This window comes from Argopecten irradians, chromosome 4, assembly GCF_041381155.1.
Source record: "Argopecten irradians isolate NY chromosome 4, Ai_NY, whole genome shotgun sequence".
NCBI classification, from domain to species: domain Eukaryota; kingdom Metazoa; phylum Mollusca; class Bivalvia; order Pectinida; family Pectinidae; genus Argopecten; species Argopecten irradians.
Genome location: NC_091137.1, coordinates 3,829,998 through 3,851,774, shown reverse-complemented (window position 1 = coordinate 3,851,774; position 21,777 = coordinate 3,829,998). Strand labels below are relative to the sequence as shown.

The following is a 21,777-nucleotide window of genomic DNA, read 5'->3' as shown; positions in this document are numbered from 1 at the left end:
GGCCCAATAGGCGAAATAGATGTCACTGAAATCCTTTAAATCGCTACTAGTCACACAGTTCTGCATGGACGCAAATTTAATTTGGCCAGAAATGTCCTTAAAGGAAAAAAAACAGAACTGAGCATGCATAAATTTGGGCTTCGATCCCCCTGGGACAGAAGGGGCGGGGTTCATTAGGGGAAATAGAGGTCAACCAAATTTGGCCAGAAACATCTTTTGAGGAATGGGAACAGAATTTGTAGAAATATTGTTTCTCTAAGTAATTTATATATTTGTAATGAAAAGATATTAAGTACAATTTGCAGTATGGATAGGCCCAAAACTAGGATTGCAAATTCACTCAGCGATTTTACTTTGAAAGGATTATTTACTTTAAAAAAAAATAATGTGTTCTCGACATGTTGTGGATGCTAAGAATGTGAAACATTTTGATACTATCAGACAATCACTGGCCAATATTCATTTATTATATGATTTAACTGATTTAACCTCGGATATTGTTACGGAAAATTGTATAACAGAAGTCACTGTTAATTAATAATTGTATACTTATATATATATGATATGGACATAGAGGCTTACAGTCTACTTATATCATTTTTCGTATCAAATCGTTTTTAATAAGATGAACAGCAAAATGTTGTGTATGCACTGGAGTACAGGAGTCTTTGGTAAATTAGCGCCTGATTCTACATTGGTTTACAGTATATTACATTTATAAAAGATACCAAATTATAAAAGATACCGAATTATAAAAGATACCGAATTATAAAATATACCGAATTATAAAAGATACCGAATTATAAAATATACCGAAGTATAAAAGATACCGAATTATAAAAGATACCAAATTATAAAAGATACCGAATTATAAAAGATATAAACAGAAAGCGTTTTTAATTGTATGATAAGTTGTCAAGTATATTGATACGTTGATTCAAGTGTAATTCTTGTGTAGAAATTATGTTGTGCCTGATTTCTTGAGATAATTTTGATAATGAATTTAGCCTTGTTATAATAAAAAAACTAAGTTAAAAGTGATCGAAAGGGAAGACATTAACTTAACATAAACATGTTACAGTCGAATGATTATAATCCCATTAAGTATATATATGTTATTTTTTGTAATTACTTGTCGAAATACGGTAACAATAATTGGGCTCCACTCACACATTGATGGAGTAGACGCCAGACAAACACGGACTCAGACAATCTGTGACTATCAACCGTGTACTGGCCATAACATCCACAACTATCCATTCATGCAAACCCTTGCCCAGATAAAAAAAAATGAACGCTTAAAAATACCTGTGCTTTATGAAAGAAACCTCCGTAATGACGATCTGTGTATGATATTCGTTTGTTTGTTTGTTTGTTTGATTAATTAACGTCCTATTAACAGCTATGGTCATGTAAGGACGGCCTCCCATGTATGCGGTGTGTTGCGTGTATGTTGTGCGAGGTGAGTGTACTGGGAGACTGCGGTATGTTCGTGTTGTGTCTTCTTGTATAGGGGAACTGTTGCCCTTTTTATAGTGCTATATCACTGAAGCATGCCGCCGAAGACACCAAGCAACACACCCCACCCGGTCACATTATACTGACAACGGGCGAACCAGTCGTCCCACTCCATGTATGCTGAACGCTAAGCAGGAGCAGAAACTACCACTTTTATAGACTTTGGTGTGTCTCGGCCAGGGGACAGAACCCAGAGCCTTCCTCACAGGGGCGAACGCTCAACTCAAGGCCAAAAGTGAGGCGGTGCCAAGGGAGGCATTAGGAAAGATAAAGTCAGTTAGGAAGAAGAGAAAAGATAAGATCCTAAATTTAGTCGCCTATTACGATCATGCAATAGGGGCAGCAGGTACAATTCTAAAGCCCTACCTGCAGGGCCTTCACTTGTTACAACCGATAGGTCCTTGTAGGCACCAAGGTACCCGTGTTATATCCATGGTCATAGGTCCTTGTAGGCACCAAGGTACCCGTGTTATATCCATGGTCATAGGTCCTTGTAGGCACCAAGGTACCCGTGTTATATCCATGGTCATCTTTGTTTTTCCTGGGGAGAACACTATGTCTACAAAATGTAAGGAGTGCTTCCAAAAACTACACTGACTTTCACACTGCTAATTCAAGGGTTATTCATGTCATCATACATGTATGTCGGACAAATGACACGAACTCCTCCATTATCAACATGTGTTCCCAAAGCTGCCAGAATACCTAGCTAGGTTTCAAGTTACATGGTATACAGTTATAGTTATCTTGATCAGGAGACAGATAGACATCTATCTCTTTTTCTCTACTAGACAATACATTCTATCTACCCGACGAAAATTGTCTCAAAACAACATCTGATAAAGATACCTACCAGCTAACAATTTAATTGGGTTGTTTTTCCCCGATCTATTCCCTCCTGCAAAAATGGACATCTTTTGTAGTAAATGTGTGATCCGTGTATTTCGCTTTTGTTTGCATTCTTGGACAATGATCTTCCCCTGAATCCCCACACTACTAACTTCTATCATCACAAAAATGTAAATAACATAAAAAGAGAACAGAATTAGATTTATTTCATTAATATCACTGTTAACAACTAACAGCTCTTTATGTGGTAGTACATGGCAGTGAAAGCGTCGCAGAACTCCCGATCACTGACAGAGTGGTCACCTGGAAATAAACAAAAAGTCATTATACCCATAACCAGTTATAAGTAGGTCATCCATGTTGTAAATAGTTATATACAAGTTACAATGCACCAGCTGGGAAGTCTGTTATATTATCTCTGGAACAATCTCCATCCATCATACAACTACATATTATACTAAGTTAGTATAAACGATATATTTCAAATGTAGTTATCCAACGATAAATTATCGTATATATATGCAATGACCTATATGTATTCATAAGCCACACGAACTTAATGTAATTTAAGATTGCCAATCGTACGTCTGAAATATTACAACAAACGACCTACCGTTTTCATCAAACATGGAGAAGAGCGTGTCTACATCGGCCGCTGTCACTGCGCCATCATGGTCGACGTCTGTACGGAGGAAAAACAGCGGAGTAGACCCAGCTTGGCTCAACTCACTATGACTAGCCGTCCACCCAGCAATAAACTCGTGCTCACTGATACGACCATCCTCTGTAATAAAAGAATCTTTATATAGCCGTCCACCCAGCAATAAACTCGTGCTTACTGATACGACCATCCTCTGTAATAAAGAATCTTTATATAGCCGCCCACCCAGTAATAAACTCGTGCTCACTGATACGATCATCCTCTATAATAAAAGAATCTTTATATAGCCGCCCACCCAGCAATAAACTCGTGCTTACTGATACGACCATCCTCTGTAATAAAGAATCTTTATATAGCCGCCCACCCAGTAATAAACTCATGCTCACTGATACGACCATCCTCTATAATAAAAGAATCTTTATATAGCCGTCCACCCAGCAATAAACTCGTGCTTACTGATACGACCATCCTCTGTAATAAAGAATCTTTATATAGCCGCCCACCCAGTAATAAACTCGTGCTCACTGATGCGACCACCCTCTGTAATATAACCGTCAACCTAGTAATAAACTCATGCTCACTGATACGATCATCCTCTATATTTTATAATAATGAGTCTATATATACTACATAAGAAAACACGTACAGTTTGCAGTATTCGTGCAGAGGCTTTTGATTCTATGGATAAGTACTGCTATATTTTCGATACCACCAATAGTGTACAGTAACACAAGGTCACTACAAGCAATATATGGAAGAAACGGACCATACTTATCTTATATGATTCCAACGACAGTATTTAACGTAAGTTATATTGTCAAAAAATGAAACTTTGCATTTCATTTGGGAGTTACGGAAATCATCCAATCTAATGACAAGGTTTGGACAAGACTGTAAAACTACAAACCCAACGGTCTTTGCCGGACTATACAAGAAAGCAATTTTACCCAGAGTACTATACGGATCGCAATTTTGGAACAACCCTATTCAGAAAGATAGTCAAAGACTCAATATCTTCCAACATGAAAGTGTAAAAAGAATTCAGTGTTTTCAGAAACGTACTCGTTCAGACATTGCAGAGCCAATGCTTGGAATACTACGAATTGGTGCGGAGATAGACAAAAAGAAACTTTTTTCTCCAAACGCTTATTGCCTTGCCGCCAAAAAACTTTAACAAAGCAGTTATTTTTGTCTCGTTTATACCAATATCTTGATAATTCATCTGAACAAACTGGATTTATACCCGATATTATTAAGATTTTAAAAGATTAAAATCATTTGATTAAATATGTCAAGACAGCGCAATTCCCCTCCACAATTGTGTGGAAAAGACTGGTAAATTCATCGATATATTTTTACTATGAAAATATGCTACTAAGGGACCGAATGCTTGCGGACGGAGATTTTCTTCGCTTCCAAAATATACACTGTATACAATTCATCGCATATACTGTGGAAAATACCCTGCACGCATGCAACACGATATATTACCAAAATGTTAACTTATACTCCAACATGGAATGAGGAAGTGTGTAAAAACTGCGAGGAACTGTATATAGATCCTATTCTCCATTTCACATCTAAGTGCCACTTTACAAAAAGGGACAGAATTAATTTTATTATAAAGGTTCTCGCGACATATGGACCCGAATTATCACGGTACGTATATAGATAATCTTTCACACGAACATTTTCTGAGAATACTACTTGGAATGGATTGTAAAGCATTCAAGAATAAGCTGCAGTCACAGGAAGAATACGAACTTTTCTTAAATGACAGCGCAAAATTTTTGGAAACCACATCTAGGAAGTTTACAGCCACAAAAAGTGAATCTCTAGAACAAACTCTAATTAGAGAATACCAGTACCAAACTACCAGATAAATATGATTAACATGTAATGTAAGATACAAGCATTGTCAAATGTTTTGAAATTTCTTTGGTTTTGTAAATCTCATCTTTGAAGAATAAAAGAATTGATTGATGATTGATTGATTGTATACCAGGCCAGGTGTCGAATCCTAGAAAGAGATTGCGGAACTCTGCGGAGCTGAGGTGGTCGTCGTGGTTGGTGTCGAACCGACGGAAAAGGTCGTGACCCTTCTCACCTCCGTGACCTTCGTCTCCGTCTGATTTCACACTGCCGAACAACGAATAACATATTTATATTTATCTACAGAATTCAATAAAATATCACAGTTCATGATTATTCAGAAAATTAAAGATGCTACAACGTTGACGAATTGTATTTGTCTCCATCAGCAGCAAATGAATTCGTACTTTTCTTCAATTACAAATTAAAAGTTACTTACTTTACGCCATTACCACCATTGAAAAGTTCGAGCTTCTTATAGATACTTCAAGATGAAATTATTATGTTGTTATTTTATTTTGTTAGTTATACATACATTTACACAGGTTAACACCAGTTATGTTCAAATTGTGAGTATCATTTATTCTTTGTCGGCGGTGAAGATTCTTTAAATTCTTATCCACGAATTCCCTTTGGGTCATTTTGATTATGACTAATATTGTACGAATGGGGTAGTGTAGTGGTGTGTAGTGTAGTGTAGTGTAGTGTAGTGTGTAGTGTAGTGTAGTGTAGTGGTGTGTAGTGTAGTGTAGTGTAGTGTAGTGCTTTAGTTGTATACATCTGAGGTGTATTGAAAGATTGTTTTAGCAAAGTAATGTAACAGGTCCCGGCAATTATTCATCTAATTTCCAAAACGACCAGCTAAATTATCTTTTCAAATCCAAGTGTCCTGGTTATTCAAATGTATAAAACAAATAAAGACGGCGGCAGGCTGAAATTAATGTAAATGTATGATGCATGTGCAAGTGATACAATTCATTCAGTATATTACACGCTCTTTACATTTTAGTTTCATTAAAGCATGGATATAAAAAGTTATCTCTGCATGATAAGAACTCAAGATTACCATGTACAGTTTATAGACAATGTATTATCCTTTGTTGGTCATGTAGATGTACTTTGTAATTTGCAGATTTTTAATAGTCAAACAAAACTGAAAATAGATGACGAATTCAAGATCAATATTCATTATGCTGTGTATATACATTATGTATACAATGCAAATTACCTTATGAAAACCAGAGCGAGGACGGCAAACTTCAACATGACTGACTAGAATATCCGGATAACTTTGGAAACCTGGAACCAAGTTCGACACAAATAGAGAAGCCACGTGATTATATGACCGGGATCGGCCTACACAGTTCATGATAATAAACCAAGATAAAGCAGGCTTGTAAACATCATAGTGTCTAGAGGCCTGCTAAAACATTTCGGTAAATTGATGTAAATACAACGTGTATGTTCTCTTCTAATGAAGTTTGATTGGTTTTATTTTCCTAAACTTGGCACTGCATCCAGACTACAACGGTCACATCTTCGTTTTCGTGTCTCGTCTTAGTTCACTCCAGTACATGTAGAAGAACGGAATCCTGTCACAAAGTCACATCATTGTTATAAAACTGGCCTTTGTTAATTGTATGTAAACGTTTTAGTTGCAAATCAAACGGATTTTTTTTCTGTATCAAACCTGATCAGTTATAAACAATTCAGTTCTGTCTCTTTCTGAGAGATTGGAAATTAGAGGAGTATAATTTGTATCATCTCGGCAAAAACACATGTGTGTTTGAGATACACCTTTCCTATGGAAGTAGTTCTATTAAACAAAATTTACCTAGTAACCATTGACTTTGAGATCAAGATTGCATTGACCTAAATGCAGGGGATTTGTAAGAAAATCTGTTCCTAGTAATTTGTCGGACAAAATCACGCATCTGTATGCATATTTTCTTATTTAAAATGATATCAGGAAGAGTATGGGTTATATAGTCAGAAAGAAAATGTTATGATAATTGGTTTCAGGTTTAGTAGACACGATTTTGATGATCGTTATCTTGGTGCGATTGTCCTTGACCTGATACCGCCCACTATCATAAATGAGCACCAATGACCTTATTCCATGCTGAAGTGAAATATTCAAAGTGGTTTTTGCCACATGTGTTCCGATTCCCAATATATTTAAAGTGATAGAATATGAATGGGCATATTTGCAAATGTCAACTACGAAGGTCACTTTTACCAAAAATAGAATGTTTTATTATAAATTTTGTTTTCCAGGCAATAACTAGCTGAAGCATTGATATAGATTTTTTTTATTTATATCTGGTATAATTGTTGTTTATGAGACTAGCTGGGGTGGAATTTGTGACTAAGTTGGTGACAACAAGTCAAAGATACATCTGTATATGTCGTGGAACGACCTCGAGTCAATGTCCGGAGTAGTAGCCCTGCAGGACTGGTCTCACTCCGCAAGTATTTAGTCTCGCGCTACCCCTTGCACACTTGACCCTGTAACATATGCATGTCCATCAAATACATGGTAAAAGTGTGTGATATGCATGACTACTATAAAATAGCATCCTGGAAAATGCATACTTTATAATATGTAAGAAGAATTACATGAAAGTCCACTAAATCTGTCAAGGTATTCAAGTCCAAGTCAGCCATCGAAAACTGGACCCAAGAACAACAGGCAGTACTCCGCCCCTTTCCCCCCTTCCACCCCCACCCCCTCGTCGTTAATATTATACAGATACAGAAATTTACAGATAGCACACCACCTTTACATTCCACGGGAACTTGTATGAGCTTGCTGATACAACTAAAAAATCAGAAGTAAGAAAGGAGTCTCTATGTTCAATTATTGTTTGTTACTTTTGTAAAACTAAAGTCAAAGTGAAAGTAGAAAACTTTGTGATGGATAAATGAGAGTGGTCTCCCTTAGTATGACGTCACATTTACTTCAGCCATCTTGGAAAGGGTTAGTATGCACGTGTTGAAATTACTTCTCCCAAATTATTGTTTTTTCTGAACAGACAGTTATTGAAAACCCCAATTTATTATGTCAGTTACATAATATTGAAATGCGTATTCGTTTCAAGAGGTGTCATTGATGCTACTCAATTATTTTGAAAGAAAACTACATGTAACGTTACGTTTTCGCCGGTCTTGTTATTTTGTGATTGTGTGTCGTTACTCCTGGTCCTCGTTATTCATGTCAATCGATACACACACTACGAATTGTAATAACGGCACTGTTCTGTACGTTGTAAATAAGCCACAGCATTTGATCAGTGATCTGGCCATATGACATTACTTAGAATAAGTCATTACTTAGAATAAACAATGAAAAAACTGTGCTGCAATGTACACTGCACTGGATGTACCTCAACAATGTTAAGAGGTTTTAATTAATACGATGAGATACTTTTTAACATTGCGTCCAATATATTCAGGTAGAATAAGACCTCATACACGTGTAGGAGTAAACTGGATGTTGATTTCTACAATGATTTTGAATTGTAATTGTTGCTATGGGTGTGGACAATCTCTTGAAGGAGACAATTAAATGCTGGATTTTTAGTACTTCAAGAGGTCCAATAGGCCAAAATAGCCAGGTTAAGGTTTGGGGCAAGTGTTGTAATACTGTTATCTATCACAGCTGACATTGATTTCTACAATGACTTTGAATTATGATAGTTGTGATGGGTATGGACCACTTCAAGGGGGAAAATGCAAAATTTTCAGAACTCCAATCGGCCAAAAAGTTAAGTTATGTTATGACAATGCTATATTTTATAATACTGGTAAATTTCATGGAACCTGAATTAAAACAACAAATTTCCAGAGACATGTTTTGCGGTTCTCAAACAGTTCTTGTTATAAATAGGAGTAGTGAAACATGCTGTAAATCCATAACTTCTCAAAGAAATCACTTATACGAATATACATATCAATTTAGCTTCCAATGTGTCTATGTTGATGATTGTACAGTATACGGTAGGTACCAGTGCCTTTACTAGTAGATGCAGGCAAAATTTAAAACTTTGTCACTCTTATCAAACTACCGGTACCTTCAGTACCTATACCTGGTTATCACATTTGCTTCATCTTTTTGTAGCATTCAGAACATATCTCCGCACTTTAACTTTAAATCTGGAACATACTCTTCTAACCACCGAACAGGCATGTACAGTACATGGTACAAGCCTGTATATTACATGTTATTGTATCTGGTATTAATTGCTGGAAATTCATTACTATTTGCTATTTTCTCCAGTTGATACAATAATGGCCCATTTTACCTATTCTATATTTCTATTTGCCTATTTATAAAAAAATTCCACCATATTATATTACACAGATATTGATGTTTTTTTTTCTTCTTTTATTATTTGTTTTGCTATAGGAGTAACCTATTTTAGGATCTATTTCCAAGTTCCAGCTTAAAGTATTTTAGTCCTTGACTTTATTTTGGGCCATCTTGGAGAAAAGGTAATTATCTATTTCATGGAATATTTTATTATTATTTTTCAGATGACTGTTTTGATTTATTGCTTTTTGTTTGTTTTGATGAATATTATTGTGTATATTTATTTTTCTGACTCTATTTTAGTATTATTATTACTTATGTTTTATTTGTTATTATATGCCAATGACCAAAGCTATGCAGTGATAGAAAAGTTTGATATATGTAAAGTTTTGAATATTTTTTTTGTAGAAAAATTTTAATCAAACTGTTCAAAGGTAAAACAAAGGATATCAAGTTCTTAATTTTTGTCAGTGATGCAATTATATGATCTTAATTTTCATTTTCATATACACATGTATTGTTTTCTTTAATCCTTGCTTGGAATCTATTTATTATTTGAATAATTTTATCAACTTTGCTAAAATTTCTTTACTTTTTCCCATTTTACTTTTATTTGTGGCCATTCATTTACTGATCATCTAGATCTGCATGCCCTCTAATAATGTATATTATATCATATTGTTGCAGCTGATAAAACAGTATAAACTGTGTCATCAGCAATCATTTCCAAAAAATTAAATTACAATTTTTGATTTATAGAGAATTTATTGACTAGATCTCAGATTTTTTTTTATTTTCGAAAAAATTTCACACAAAAGTTGACATTTAATATAATAAATGAGGTAAGCTGTCTATGAAAATGTTTGGGATTTAGCCACATATTACTTTACATACAATACTTATAGGTAAATTTGGTAAGTGAGTTTGATTTATTGCTTCTAATTTCATATAAAAGTTCCACTGATGAGTTATCAAATATGCAAAAATCATTTCTCAATTAAGAATTTAATGTTACTGTTGAAAGTTTAATCATTTTACAGTCACTAATTTTAGTACGGACTATTTTACACCACAATATTTGTAATCTTATTTATATATAATTTTACAAGTAATACTACTAAATAGTTAAACTTCACATTCTTTGATTTTCAAGTTGCATGAAGGATTACATTTATATTGATCCATAACCTTTGTGTATATATATATATATTGTTGACTGCTTCTTCACTGATCCATGTCCTCAAGTTTCCATCATTACAAGGTCACTCTGGGCAGCTGGTCAGATGGGCACATATTTTGATTATTTTCCTTCTCTGGCAACAGCCCTTAATAAATAATCAAAAGATTTAGTGAAGACAATTTAGTAGTGTGCTAATATAATATCCAATATTGGGATCAAACACATATCCATTTGATCAAACAACATTATAAAATGAATGTACAAATATGTCTTATTGCCTTAATTTGTAAGATTTTCAGTTTCTATTGACAAGTTTTCTTTGGGTTTGATGAGTTCAGGGAGGTCACATGGATTAGATTACCGTATTTGATGCAGTAAGCGCCCAGGTAGTTTAAAAAACACAAAATGTAGAAAAAAAATAAGGGCACTTGGTTATAAATAGTAAAACAAAATTTGGACTAGCCCTTCATAAAGTTACTGCACAAAGTAAGCCATAAATCGATTTGCAAAAGAAACTATTAAGGTAGGTCCATACTTTTGAAAACCGTGCCAATTCATGTGATACTAAACTGGAAGCTGCTGAGGTTGTTTTGAATTCCAGAATGGTTTCCGATGCGCTACAACATTCCACTTTGATATTTTTTCAATAGGTGAAAATTGCCTACATATAATATTTAATGTTTAAAATCATTAAATAAATCAAATAAAAGCAATGAAGTGAATATAACATGCTATCTCTGAGGTTTTTGCGGTCCCTGTCGTTAATGGGAATGGACTTTCAAACACCAGAAGTAACGTTCGTTGCAATAAATGATAAGAGGGGACCCATCCAGACTGAAATTCTGGAATTCTAAAAAAATCGCCTACAGATTTCCTTAAAACACAAAATTTAGAGAAAACCATTAAAATAAACAGACATAAACCAGATAGAATATGACCAAAACATATGAATTGATGTAGAATGTTTTTTTTGTGGCATGATTTAAAAAAAATAGTCAAATATGACCAATCTTAGCCCTGGATGAAATGGGGGTAGGGTTGTGAGTTACAAACTTTAAGCCCTGGATGAAATGGGGATAGGGTTGTGAGTTACAAACTTTAAGCTTACAAAATTGTGAAAATTTGATCGAGGACCCAATGTTTTTATATGATATTTGAAAAATATATTACCTTGGGCATATCATATACAAATATTGTGAAATTGACATGGGTTTTCATTTCTTTCTTTGCCTATTCATTGCTTTTAAGGGGCGAAAACATGGCAAAACATGATAATTACTTGTAGAAACGGTCCTCGGAAATAAAGAAAATTAGTTAGCATTTGTACAAATACAATAATTTTGTATATTGTTTTATGGTTAGAAATTAAGGATCAACAGGATTGAGACTACATTCACCCTAATATTACGAAAAACATATTTTCATGAATTTTTAGGTCACCTGAGACGAAGTCTCAGTGACCTATTCTAATCGCCTTTTGTCCGTCCTCGTGCTTCATCCGTTGTCCGTCGTATGTCCGTAAACAATTTACATTTTTGGCTTGTTCTGAAAAACCGCTGAAGCAAATTCAATGAAAATTTGTACAAACCTTCTAAGGCATAAGGCCAATCAAAATTGTGAATTATATGGTCCCTGGGGGCTGTGGGAGGAGCCAAAAGGGGTAAAATTGACTATAATTTCAAAAGTCTTTTCTCCACTCATGGATGTGATGGAATCAAATATTCTTCACAGATAGAAAGGTCTAAAGGTCCGTTACAAAAATTGTAAATTATATGACCCTGGGGTTTTGGGTTCCCCCTTGGGGAGGGGGTTAAAGTGAATAGTCGGGCAAAGAAAACCAGTCTAAATGCGTTCATTGGCCTTCCAAAAGTTCTCACATATTAATACGACGGTCAAGTTCTGCTTACGTTTCCCAGTTCTGACCATTGGAAAAAAGAAAAGTTGAAAGCATTGAAAGCAAGGCTGCGTGGAAATGTAACCACGGACATAGTCAGCCGGGAGGATGTTTTAGGATTCCTATACTTTAAATTAATTTCTTCGTACGCAGACAATTTTTGATGAGAGATTTTATTTTTCTATTTCATAAGAAATTATACTGGATACATTCACACCATTTTTACCGACTTTAGCTATCCTTGCCCGACTGTTCACTTTAGTTTATATAGGGAAAATACATTTTTGAGCATTATTTGGTCATTTGTGAAAGGAAATGTGTCAAATGTTGTCAGAAGTATCCCTATGAAATGGCCATTGAATCCTATTTACAAATTTTCCATGACTGACTCCCAGGGGCCTTAGGGGTGGGGTCAAAAGGGGTCAAATAAGCTAAAACTTCAAAAATCTTCTTCTGAAATTCTGGAACTAGTAGAATCAAATACCCTTCATAGATGGAAAGGTCCTTTACAAAAATTGTGAATTATATGACCCTGGGGTCTCATGTTTCCCCCTGGGGAAGGGGTCAAGTTTACTATAGTTTATATAGGAAAAACACATTTATGAATGTTATCTGCTTATTTTTCATAGAAAATTAGTCAAACTGTGTTAGAATTATTAGCCTGAGATAGCATTTTATCATCATATCCATATTGGTCCTGGCTGACCCCTCAGGGGCCTTAGGGCCAGGGCAAAAAAGGGTCAAATAGGCTAAAACTTCAAAAATCTTCTTCTGAATTCACAGATTTGATGGAACCAAATACTCATCATAGATTGGAAGGTCTTAAGGCCCTTTACAAAAATTGTGAATTTCATGGCTCTGGGATCTCAGATTTTCCCCTGGGGATGGGGTCAAATATACTATAGTCTATATAGGAAAAACACATATATGAACATTATTTGCTTAGTTTTAATAGGAAATGAGTCAAACTGGGTTAGAATTATTAGCCTGAAATAGCATTTTAACACCATATCCATATTGGTCCTGGCTGACCCCCAGGGACCAGAGGGGCGGTGCCAAAATGGGTCAAAATGGATAAAATTTCAAAAACCTTCTGAATTCACAGGTTTGATGGAACCAAATAATCTCCATAAATTAAAAAGTGAAATTTATAAAACCACCGACACTGACTGACTTCTAGTTTGGTTTTGATGTTTAACGTTGGCAAAGCAAATTGGAATTTTAAGCATAAGGTTTGGGAACATAATACACTAACTATCACAAAAAAAAAAAAAAAAAAAAAAAAATTCAAATACGAAAGTTCAACTTTAAAGTTTATTTTAATTCGTAAATAATTTTTATACATTTGAAACAACTTTGCAATGCTCTTTCTGTAGCAGTACTCAGGTAACCGTCAAGGCCTCTTTTTGCAGCCAGCAAATTTGTACAGATGGTATATTTCAAGCTTAAATATCTCAAAAAGTAGTTGGAGAACACCCATTTTTCTATACAGATTTGAAATCTACACGAAAAATGCAAGAAAATAAGACCTATTAGAAAAAAATGACATGGGTTTTACCAAAAGTATGGAGCTACCTCAAAGACACCAACATAGTTTTTATATTATTAAAGACACCTACATAGTTTTCATATTATTAAAGACATCTACATAGTTTTCATATTATTAAAGACACCTACATAGTTTTCATATTATTAAAGACACCTACACAGTTTTCATATTATTAAAGACTCTGACATAGTTTTCATATTATTAAAGACACATACATAGTTTTCATATTATTAAAGACACCTACATAGTTTTCATATTATTAAAGACACCTACATAGTTTTCATATTATTAAAGACACCTACATAGTTTTCATATTATTAAAGACTCTGACATAGTTTTCATATTATTAAAGACACCTACATAGTTTTCATATAATTAAGGACACCTACATAGTTTTTATATTATTAAAGACACATACATAGTTTTCATATTATTAAAGACACCTACATAGTTTTCATATTATTAAAGACACCTACATAGTTTTCATATTATTAAAGACACCTACATAGTTTTCATATTATTAAAGACACCTACATAGTTTTCATATTATTAAAGACACCTACATAGTTTTCATATTATTAAAGACACCTACATAGTTTTCATATTATTAAAGACACCTACATAGTTTTCATATTATTAAAGACACCTACATAGTTTTCATATTATTAAAGACACCTACATAGTTTTCATATTATTGAAGACACCTACATAGTTTTCACGTTATTAAAGACACCTACATAGTTTTTATATTATTAAAGATACCTACATAGTTTTCATATTATTAAAGACACCTACATAGTTTTCATATTATTAAAGACACCTACATAGTTTTCATATTATTGAAGACACCTACATAGTTTTCATATTATTGAAGACACCTACATAGTTTTCAAATTATTAAAGACACCTACATAGTTTTCATATTATTAAAGACACCTACATAGTTTTCATATTATTAAAGACTCCGACATAGTTTTCATATTATTAAAGACACCTACATAGTTTTCATATTATTAAAGACACCTACATAGTTTTCATATTATTAAAGACACCTACATAGTTTTCATATTATTGAAGACACCTACATAGTTTTCATATTATTGAAGACACCTACATAGTTTTCACGTTATTAAAGACACCTACATAGTTTTTATATTATTAAAGATACCTACATAGTTTTCATATTATTAAAGACACCTACATAGTTTTCATATTATTAAAGACACCTACATAGTTTTCATATTATTGAAGACACCTACATAGTTTTCATATTATTGAAGACACCTACATAGTTTTCAAATTATTAAAGACACCTACATAGTTTTCATATTATTAAAGACACCTACATAGTTTTCATATTATTAAAGACTCCGACATAGTTTTCATATCATTAAAGACACCTACATAGTTTTCATATTTAACACTACATATTTTCATATTATTAAGACACCTACATAGTTTTCATATTATTAAAGACACCTACATAGTTTTCATATTATTAAAGACACCTACATAGTTTTCATATTATTGAAGACACCTACATAGTTTTCATATTATTAAAGACACCTACAGTTTTCATATTATTGAAGACACCTACATAGTTTTCATATTATTAAAGACACCTACATAGTTTTCATATTATTAAAGACACCTACATAGTTTTCATATTATTAAAGACACCTTCATAGTTTTCATATTATTAAAGACACCTACATAGTTTTCATATTATTAAAGACACCTACATAGTTTTCATATTATTAAAGACACCTACATAGTTTTCATATTATTGAAGACACCTACATAGTTTTCATATTATTAAAGACACCTACATAGTTTTCATATTATTAAAGACACCTACATAGTTTTCATATTATTAAAGACACCTTCATAGTTTTCATATTATTAAAGACACCTACATAGTTTTCATATTATTAAAGACACCTACATAGTTTTCATATTATTAAAGACACCTACATAGTTTTCATATTATTAAAGACACCTACATAGTTTTCATATTATTAAAGACTCCGACATAGTTTTCATATCATTAAAGACACCTACATAGTTTTTATATTATTAAAGACTCCGACATAGTTTTCATATTATTAAAGACTTCGACATAGTTTTCATATTATTAAAGACTCCGACATAGTTTTCATATTATTAAAGACTCCGACATAGTTTTCATATCATTAAAGACACCTACATAGTTTTCATATCATTAAAGACACCTACATAGTTTTCATATTATTAAAGACACCTACATAGTTTTCATATTATTGAAGACACCTACATAGTTTTCATATTATTAAAGACACCTACATAGTTTTCATATTATTGAAGACACCTACATAGTTTTCATATTATTAAAGACACCTACATAGTTTTCATATTATTAAAGACACCTACATAGTTTTCATATTATTAAAGACACCTTCATAGTTTTCATATTATTAAAGACACCTACATAGTTTTCATATTATTAAAGACACCTACATAGTTTTCATATTATTAAAGACACCGACATAGTTTTTATATTATTAAAGACTCCGACATATTTTTGATATTATTTTAGATACCTACATAGTTTTCATATTTTCTATCTGCATTCAATTCAAGCTAAGTATAATTGAGGCTTCAGAAAGGATGGCGTGCTTATTGGGTTGGATATTTACAGTATGGTATACCTGGTGGTGGCCAACGGTGGGATTTGTTAGAAAAACATACATTATCAAATAACATCACTCATGTTAAGATGGAAAGTAAAGTACACTGCACAGCATGTGCCTTATAGGAATCATTTATGTCAAAGTTTATGTCAAAAGTATTGCAGTATATACATGAATAATATTTAAGCCTTTGATTATCATCATGGATCATTGAGTGTAACTTTCAAATATGAGAGATAGATACACATCGTACTGTAAGCTTTACCAAGGCCAATATGACATTCCTTATTACAGAAAGTTTTAACCTTAACCCTAACCCCTAACCCTTACCCTAATTTTGATGAACATTTAATACAAGGTCCATCATCATACCATATTTGACCAAATACCTTTTTCTAATATAAATGTATTATTTGGTCCACCTGATGATCATCATGCCATATTTGACTGAAAGAGCTGGACGATTAAGATATTTTAGAAATTGAGGATATGAAAAGTACCTAAATTAATAGAACTTTAACAGCATATTCCAGTTGAAAAGAAATCCAAAGACTATTTCAAGTCTGTATTTGATAAAAAATTTAATTCATTATATAAGACTTTTTGACCAGTTAAGGTACTTGTAGGTATAGGGGTGCTTACTGGGTTGACTTTCAGTATTAACAGTTGTTCTCATTTGACATGTTACAACAATAAATTCTTTGTTTTACGGAAGAAAAAGAACCATTGGCTATAATATGCTTTTAAAAATGATACTAATTTTTTCTTTCTCTTTTTTCTCCTTTTCCAACTTGCTGCTGGGTGTCTGAAGTCGTGACCGTGACCGGCTACGACCTTTACCAATCCTACAGAGACAGCAGACCGTGACTGGAGATGGAGGAACTGGAGAACACCACTAATCTTATCATTAACTACCTACCACAGACTCTCACAGATGATGAATTCACATCAATGTTCCTCTCCATTGGACCTATCAAGTCAGCCAAAATTGTCCGAGACAAAGCTACAAACTACAGTTTCGGGTTTGGGTTTGTGGAATACCACAGTCCTCAGGATGCCGAGCGTGCAATTCAGACACTCAATGGTCTTCAGATTCAGAATAAGATAATCAAAGTGGCATTAGCACGACCAGGTGGGGAGGCCTACAAGGGAGCTAACTTGTACATCAGGAATGTCCCCAAACATTTTAAAGAAGCAGATCTAGAAGCCATCTTTGATGGATATGGTGCTGTGGTGCAGTCTCGTGTTCTAATAGACCTGCAAACTGGTGAATCAAAAGGTGTAGGATTTGTACTGTTTAGTAAGAAAACTGAAGCAGAGGAAGCTATAGCAGGAATGAATGGTAAACCTCCATGTGACGGTGAGGCTCCATTGATTGTTAAATTTGCTGATGATAATACTAAGAAACAGCAACAGAATATGTCGACAGGTCAACGCTACAACCAACAGTCGATAGGAGGGGGAGGTCAGGCCGGACCAATGAGAAACCCACCTGGCAACCGGATGAGATTTAACCCAATGGGAGGTCAAGCTATGAACAATTATGGCCCGAATAATTATGGTGGTCCAAACATGAACTATGGAAACATGTATAGCTACGGTGGATCCCAAGGTCATGGCTATAATGGAGGCATGGGAGAGGGGAATAACTATGGTGGTGGCTCCTCCTCAGGGAGTCCCGGGGGTACAGGCCATCTGGCACCCGGGGGTGGATATATTATATATGCATACAACATTGGATACGATTGCACAGAAAAAGAACTTGTAGAACTATTTGCAGACTTTGGAACTGTATCCAAGGTGAATGTGATATATGACCATCAGAGAGGTCAATGTAAAGGTTATGGCTTTGTCACAATGACCAACTACCGCGAGGCACAGAATGCTATACTCAACCTGAACAGTTATGTGCACAAAGGGAGGCAACTCTCTGTATCATTCAAAAAGTAAAATTATTTTAATCATTTGACTTGTAAACATTTATGCATACAAATGTGCTACCGGTAAAAAAATAATATAAAAACATTTTAATCAATATTGGAGAGTGCATTCCATATTAAGATAGACACATACTTGAATGCAATGCCTGGCTCCTCAGATATTAAAATGAGATTAACAGAATGTTTCTCACCTGAATCTCGAGTGCTACTGTATATGTACTGAGTGTTGAAAACTATGAAAAGTTGTTTACATATATAGTCGGTTAATTCATATGAATCTAAAAACTAGATAAAAAACAACATTGTCTGGTGCAGCAATACAACTGAAATTCTTGTAATATATACCTTATTTCTTCCTTTATAAGTATTGAAGAACTTGTCATTCCTCTACTGTTTTATACTGATGATGAATATTGAGGACACCTAGAGACAAGTTTACATGGATCCATAATTTATTGTCTATTGCTTAGTTACCTATCAACACATCCTCAAGATTGGAGGAAGTGTGTTAATTTTTTAGATGGATGACACCAACTTGAAAGTCATATGTGAGGATTTTGAAATATTGTTAGCGAGTTGTTGCTCTGTCACTTATACTGAAGTTTTCATAAAATACATACAACATTCTATTCACCATGCTACACTATTTCTGTCTGTTATTTTGAAAAGAACAATCAATGCAATTGTCTTCAGTTTCCCAAGCCATGCAGTTTCTGTTATATTGGGTTGTCTCCCTTTAATATACTCAGTATTAACTCATTTTCCTTGGCATTTCATTAATTGCCTTTTATGTTGACAACTTTTTAAACTTTTGTAAATCATCTCTCTGTCATGCACAATTTACATTAGCATACTTTTAAATCAAGGTAAATTCACCAAAGTTTGTTTGCGCTGCAAATTAAATTTGTCATGAACTTAATATAATTATAATGAAGTGTAATTCTACTCAAGTTTGATTCTGTGAACGTTAATATTAGCAAAACTTGTTTCGAACAGAAATTCTAAATCAAGTAGCCACGAAAGAGAGATTGTTTACAATGTATCAACCTCAGCTACATTCCCTGTAGTTTGTATTAGGTGACTTGTTATGAACAAGCAATGCCATAGGCAAACACTTTTGCATTAGATGTACATGTATCACTTTCAATGAATTTTATTTAATTTGTTCCAATATCATTTACATATCTTCTCCAACCAGTCCATTCATTTACATACCATCATATACGCAGTCAAATGTATCTTAATCATAATCTGATTTAGTTTATTTGTAATTTTGTGCAAATAATTATGTGAGTACATTTACTGTAGGATACAAGTTTTAATTAGCTCACCTGCCCAATGTGTTGTATAAGTGTAACTCTCCTGCTACAAAGTGATAAACTAGTATTATGGTCAGTATCTACATGTGGAGTCTTATTAAACAATGATATATATATAATGCTTTAAAAAGACTGGTTCAGGCAGAGTGGGAATTTCCATTTGTGAAGTGTTGAGATGTTTACGTGTGTAAACATGTCCAATTGTAAGATGTTCTGAGAGAGTTTGTTGCTGATTAAGTTCAATTCAAGAAATCCATATTAGCAGAAACATATATACAATGTGTTTATAAGTTTCTGATATTAGCTCATTTAATTGATGGTTTTGCGTTTTGTTGACTGTAAACATTTTTAAGAATTGCACCATAATAGTCTTTTCATTGTTACTGATTGAATATATATGGTATTTCATTATTTTCATAAAGACTCCTAGAGTCTTCTAAGGTGATTATGAACTTTGTAGTCCGATAGAAAACGGAAGATGTGATGCCTTTATAAAGGTATAAATGCAAGATACAAAGAAATGAGACAATGATTCATTAGAGTGTACAACACATGTTTCAGATACATGTGCTAAAGTTTGCCAATTAAAGGAATCTTCAGAAATGAAGTTTCAAATATATATTTAGCTTTACTTGGATATATGTATGAACTGGGAAATGAATGTTATGGTTATATATGATGGTGTTCATAGGATAATGAATGCCATCACTATTTTGTATCCATGTTAATTAAGTATGAAGTTATGAACAATAAAGTGTCTCGTATACTGCAGCCTATAATCATTTATTAGCATACTTGCATTATGCATAAGTGAGCTTATGCTGTAGCGCGCCATCCAGGTGGCAATCTGACATCAACTTTTCCCATTAAAGATGCTCCACCGCCGACAGAGTATAAATGGTATTCATCATTTGAACAATAATTGGTGTTTAATTGTGTAAATATGTCTAGTTAACACAAAAAATAATATAAGATAATTTGTTTTGCATTTGGTGCATGCGTAATCAGTATTTCATTCCATATAGGACATAGTGCCGCAGAATTTTTTCGGGATGCAATTAATTATTTTTCATATTTTTAACTTTAAGTAAAATTAGAAGCTCAAACTTTTCAATGGTGGTAATATTAATGTAAAGTAAGTAACTTTTGTAACTGAAGAACAATACTAAATCGTCTGCTTCTGTTTTTGATAGTGAAAAAATACCATTTGTCAGCGGTGGCGCATCTTTAAACAACTTCTCTGAATGTAGGAGGCCTATACAGTGGACCCTCGATAATCCGCACACCTTCGTTCCCAGCCTAAACCGTCCGGACTGCCGAATTCCGTGTTCTTAGTCAATTAAATTGGCACGTACGAGTTACTCCCCTTGACCTTGTAATCGATGATAGGCTTTTATGTAATATACGTGTATCATAATTAATACTTCGTTTGTTATGATTTATAGGTATTTTTATATCATTACGTTAAAAATATTGAATAAACGTATTTCTTCAAAATACGAAACCTAAAGCCATTGTTAATTGTGTACTATGTATGCATATAGCTACGTATCCCACTCTTGATCTGTCGTACGGCAAATTGCCTAACAAAGGATCAATATCATCTACGTTCTTGGCATAAAAAAATTATGATAACAAATAGTTGTGAACATTTTATGAACTCATATAATTGTTATTTTGTATAATGTGTGTTTTTAATGACCATTTCTACAAGTCTTTGCTTTCTGACTTACAGACGTTTGTAACAACCACGCGCCCGTTCACGTCTAACTTCGTGCACAATGCCACACACGTGTAAATGGCATATGCCGTAGCCTTTATATCTTATACCATAGGCGATGAATTAGAATAGATTCACATACATTTAAAATTCGTATTAATTTTGTGAGTATTATCTCACTTTGTTGTATCCGATACTCATAGCGATATATTCTGCATGCGAAACAAGTACAGTATCTACAGCATACGTACCCGTACCCAAACTCAAACTGCATGTTTAAAAGCGTGTGGCTAA

General features: G+C 33.7%; 2 protein-coding genes across 3 annotated transcripts; one reads left to right on the top strand and one right to left on the bottom strand.

Annotated features, from left to right (window-relative positions):
- Positions 1 to 2,553: 2,553 nt before the first annotated feature.
- Positions 2,554 to 6,257, bottom strand: LOC138322380 (uncharacterized). The gene is made up of 4 exons (XM_069266420.1): positions 6,129 to 6,257; positions 5,031 to 5,167; positions 2,981 to 3,151; positions 2,554 to 2,670 (listed from the first exon to the last, which is right to left on the bottom strand). The coding sequence occupies exons 1-4, from the start codon at positions 6,164 to 6,166 to the stop codon at positions 2,597 to 2,599; spliced, it is 420 nt and encodes a 139-aa protein (XP_069122521.1). The 5' UTR covers positions 6,167 to 6,257; the 3' UTR covers positions 2,554 to 2,596.
- A 1,593-nt stretch (positions 6,258 to 7,850) lies between these two features.
- On the top strand, positions 7,851 to 20,534 carry LOC138320399 (ELAV-like protein 1). Of its 2 annotated transcripts, XM_069263340.1 has the most exons (3): positions 7,864 to 7,880; positions 9,309 to 9,394; positions 17,316 to 20,534. In XM_069263340.1, exon 3 carries the CDS (start codon positions 17,378 to 17,380, stop codon positions 18,452 to 18,454), a length of 1,077 nt encoding a protein of 358 aa, XP_069119441.1. In that variant the 5' UTR covers positions 7,864 to 7,880; positions 9,309 to 9,394; positions 17,316 to 17,377; the 3' UTR covers positions 18,455 to 20,534. The 2 variants fall into 2 exon arrangements, with proteins under 2 accessions (XP_069119442.1, XP_069119441.1); XM_069263341.1 differs by lacking the exon at positions 9,309 to 9,394 and having other exon boundaries at positions 7,851 to 7,880.
- Positions 20,535 to 21,777: the final 1,243 nt, after the last annotated feature.

Coding starts and splice junctions, on each gene's coding strand:
- LOC138320399 (XM_069263341.1), top strand. CDS start 17,378: ATGGAGGAACTGGAGAACACCACTAATCTTATCATTAACTACCTACCA.
- LOC138322380 (XM_069266420.1), bottom strand. CDS start 6,166: ATGTTGAAGTTTGCCGTCCTCGCTCTGGTTTTCATAAG. Junction 3,152..5,030: donor AGGATTCGACACCTGGCCTG/GTATACAATCAA, acceptor CTTTTATTACAG/AGGATGGTCGTATCAGTGAG. Junction 2,671..2,980: donor CTCCATGTTTGATGAAAACG/GTAGGTCGTTTG, acceptor GTTTATTTCCAG/GTGACCACTCTGTCAGTGAT.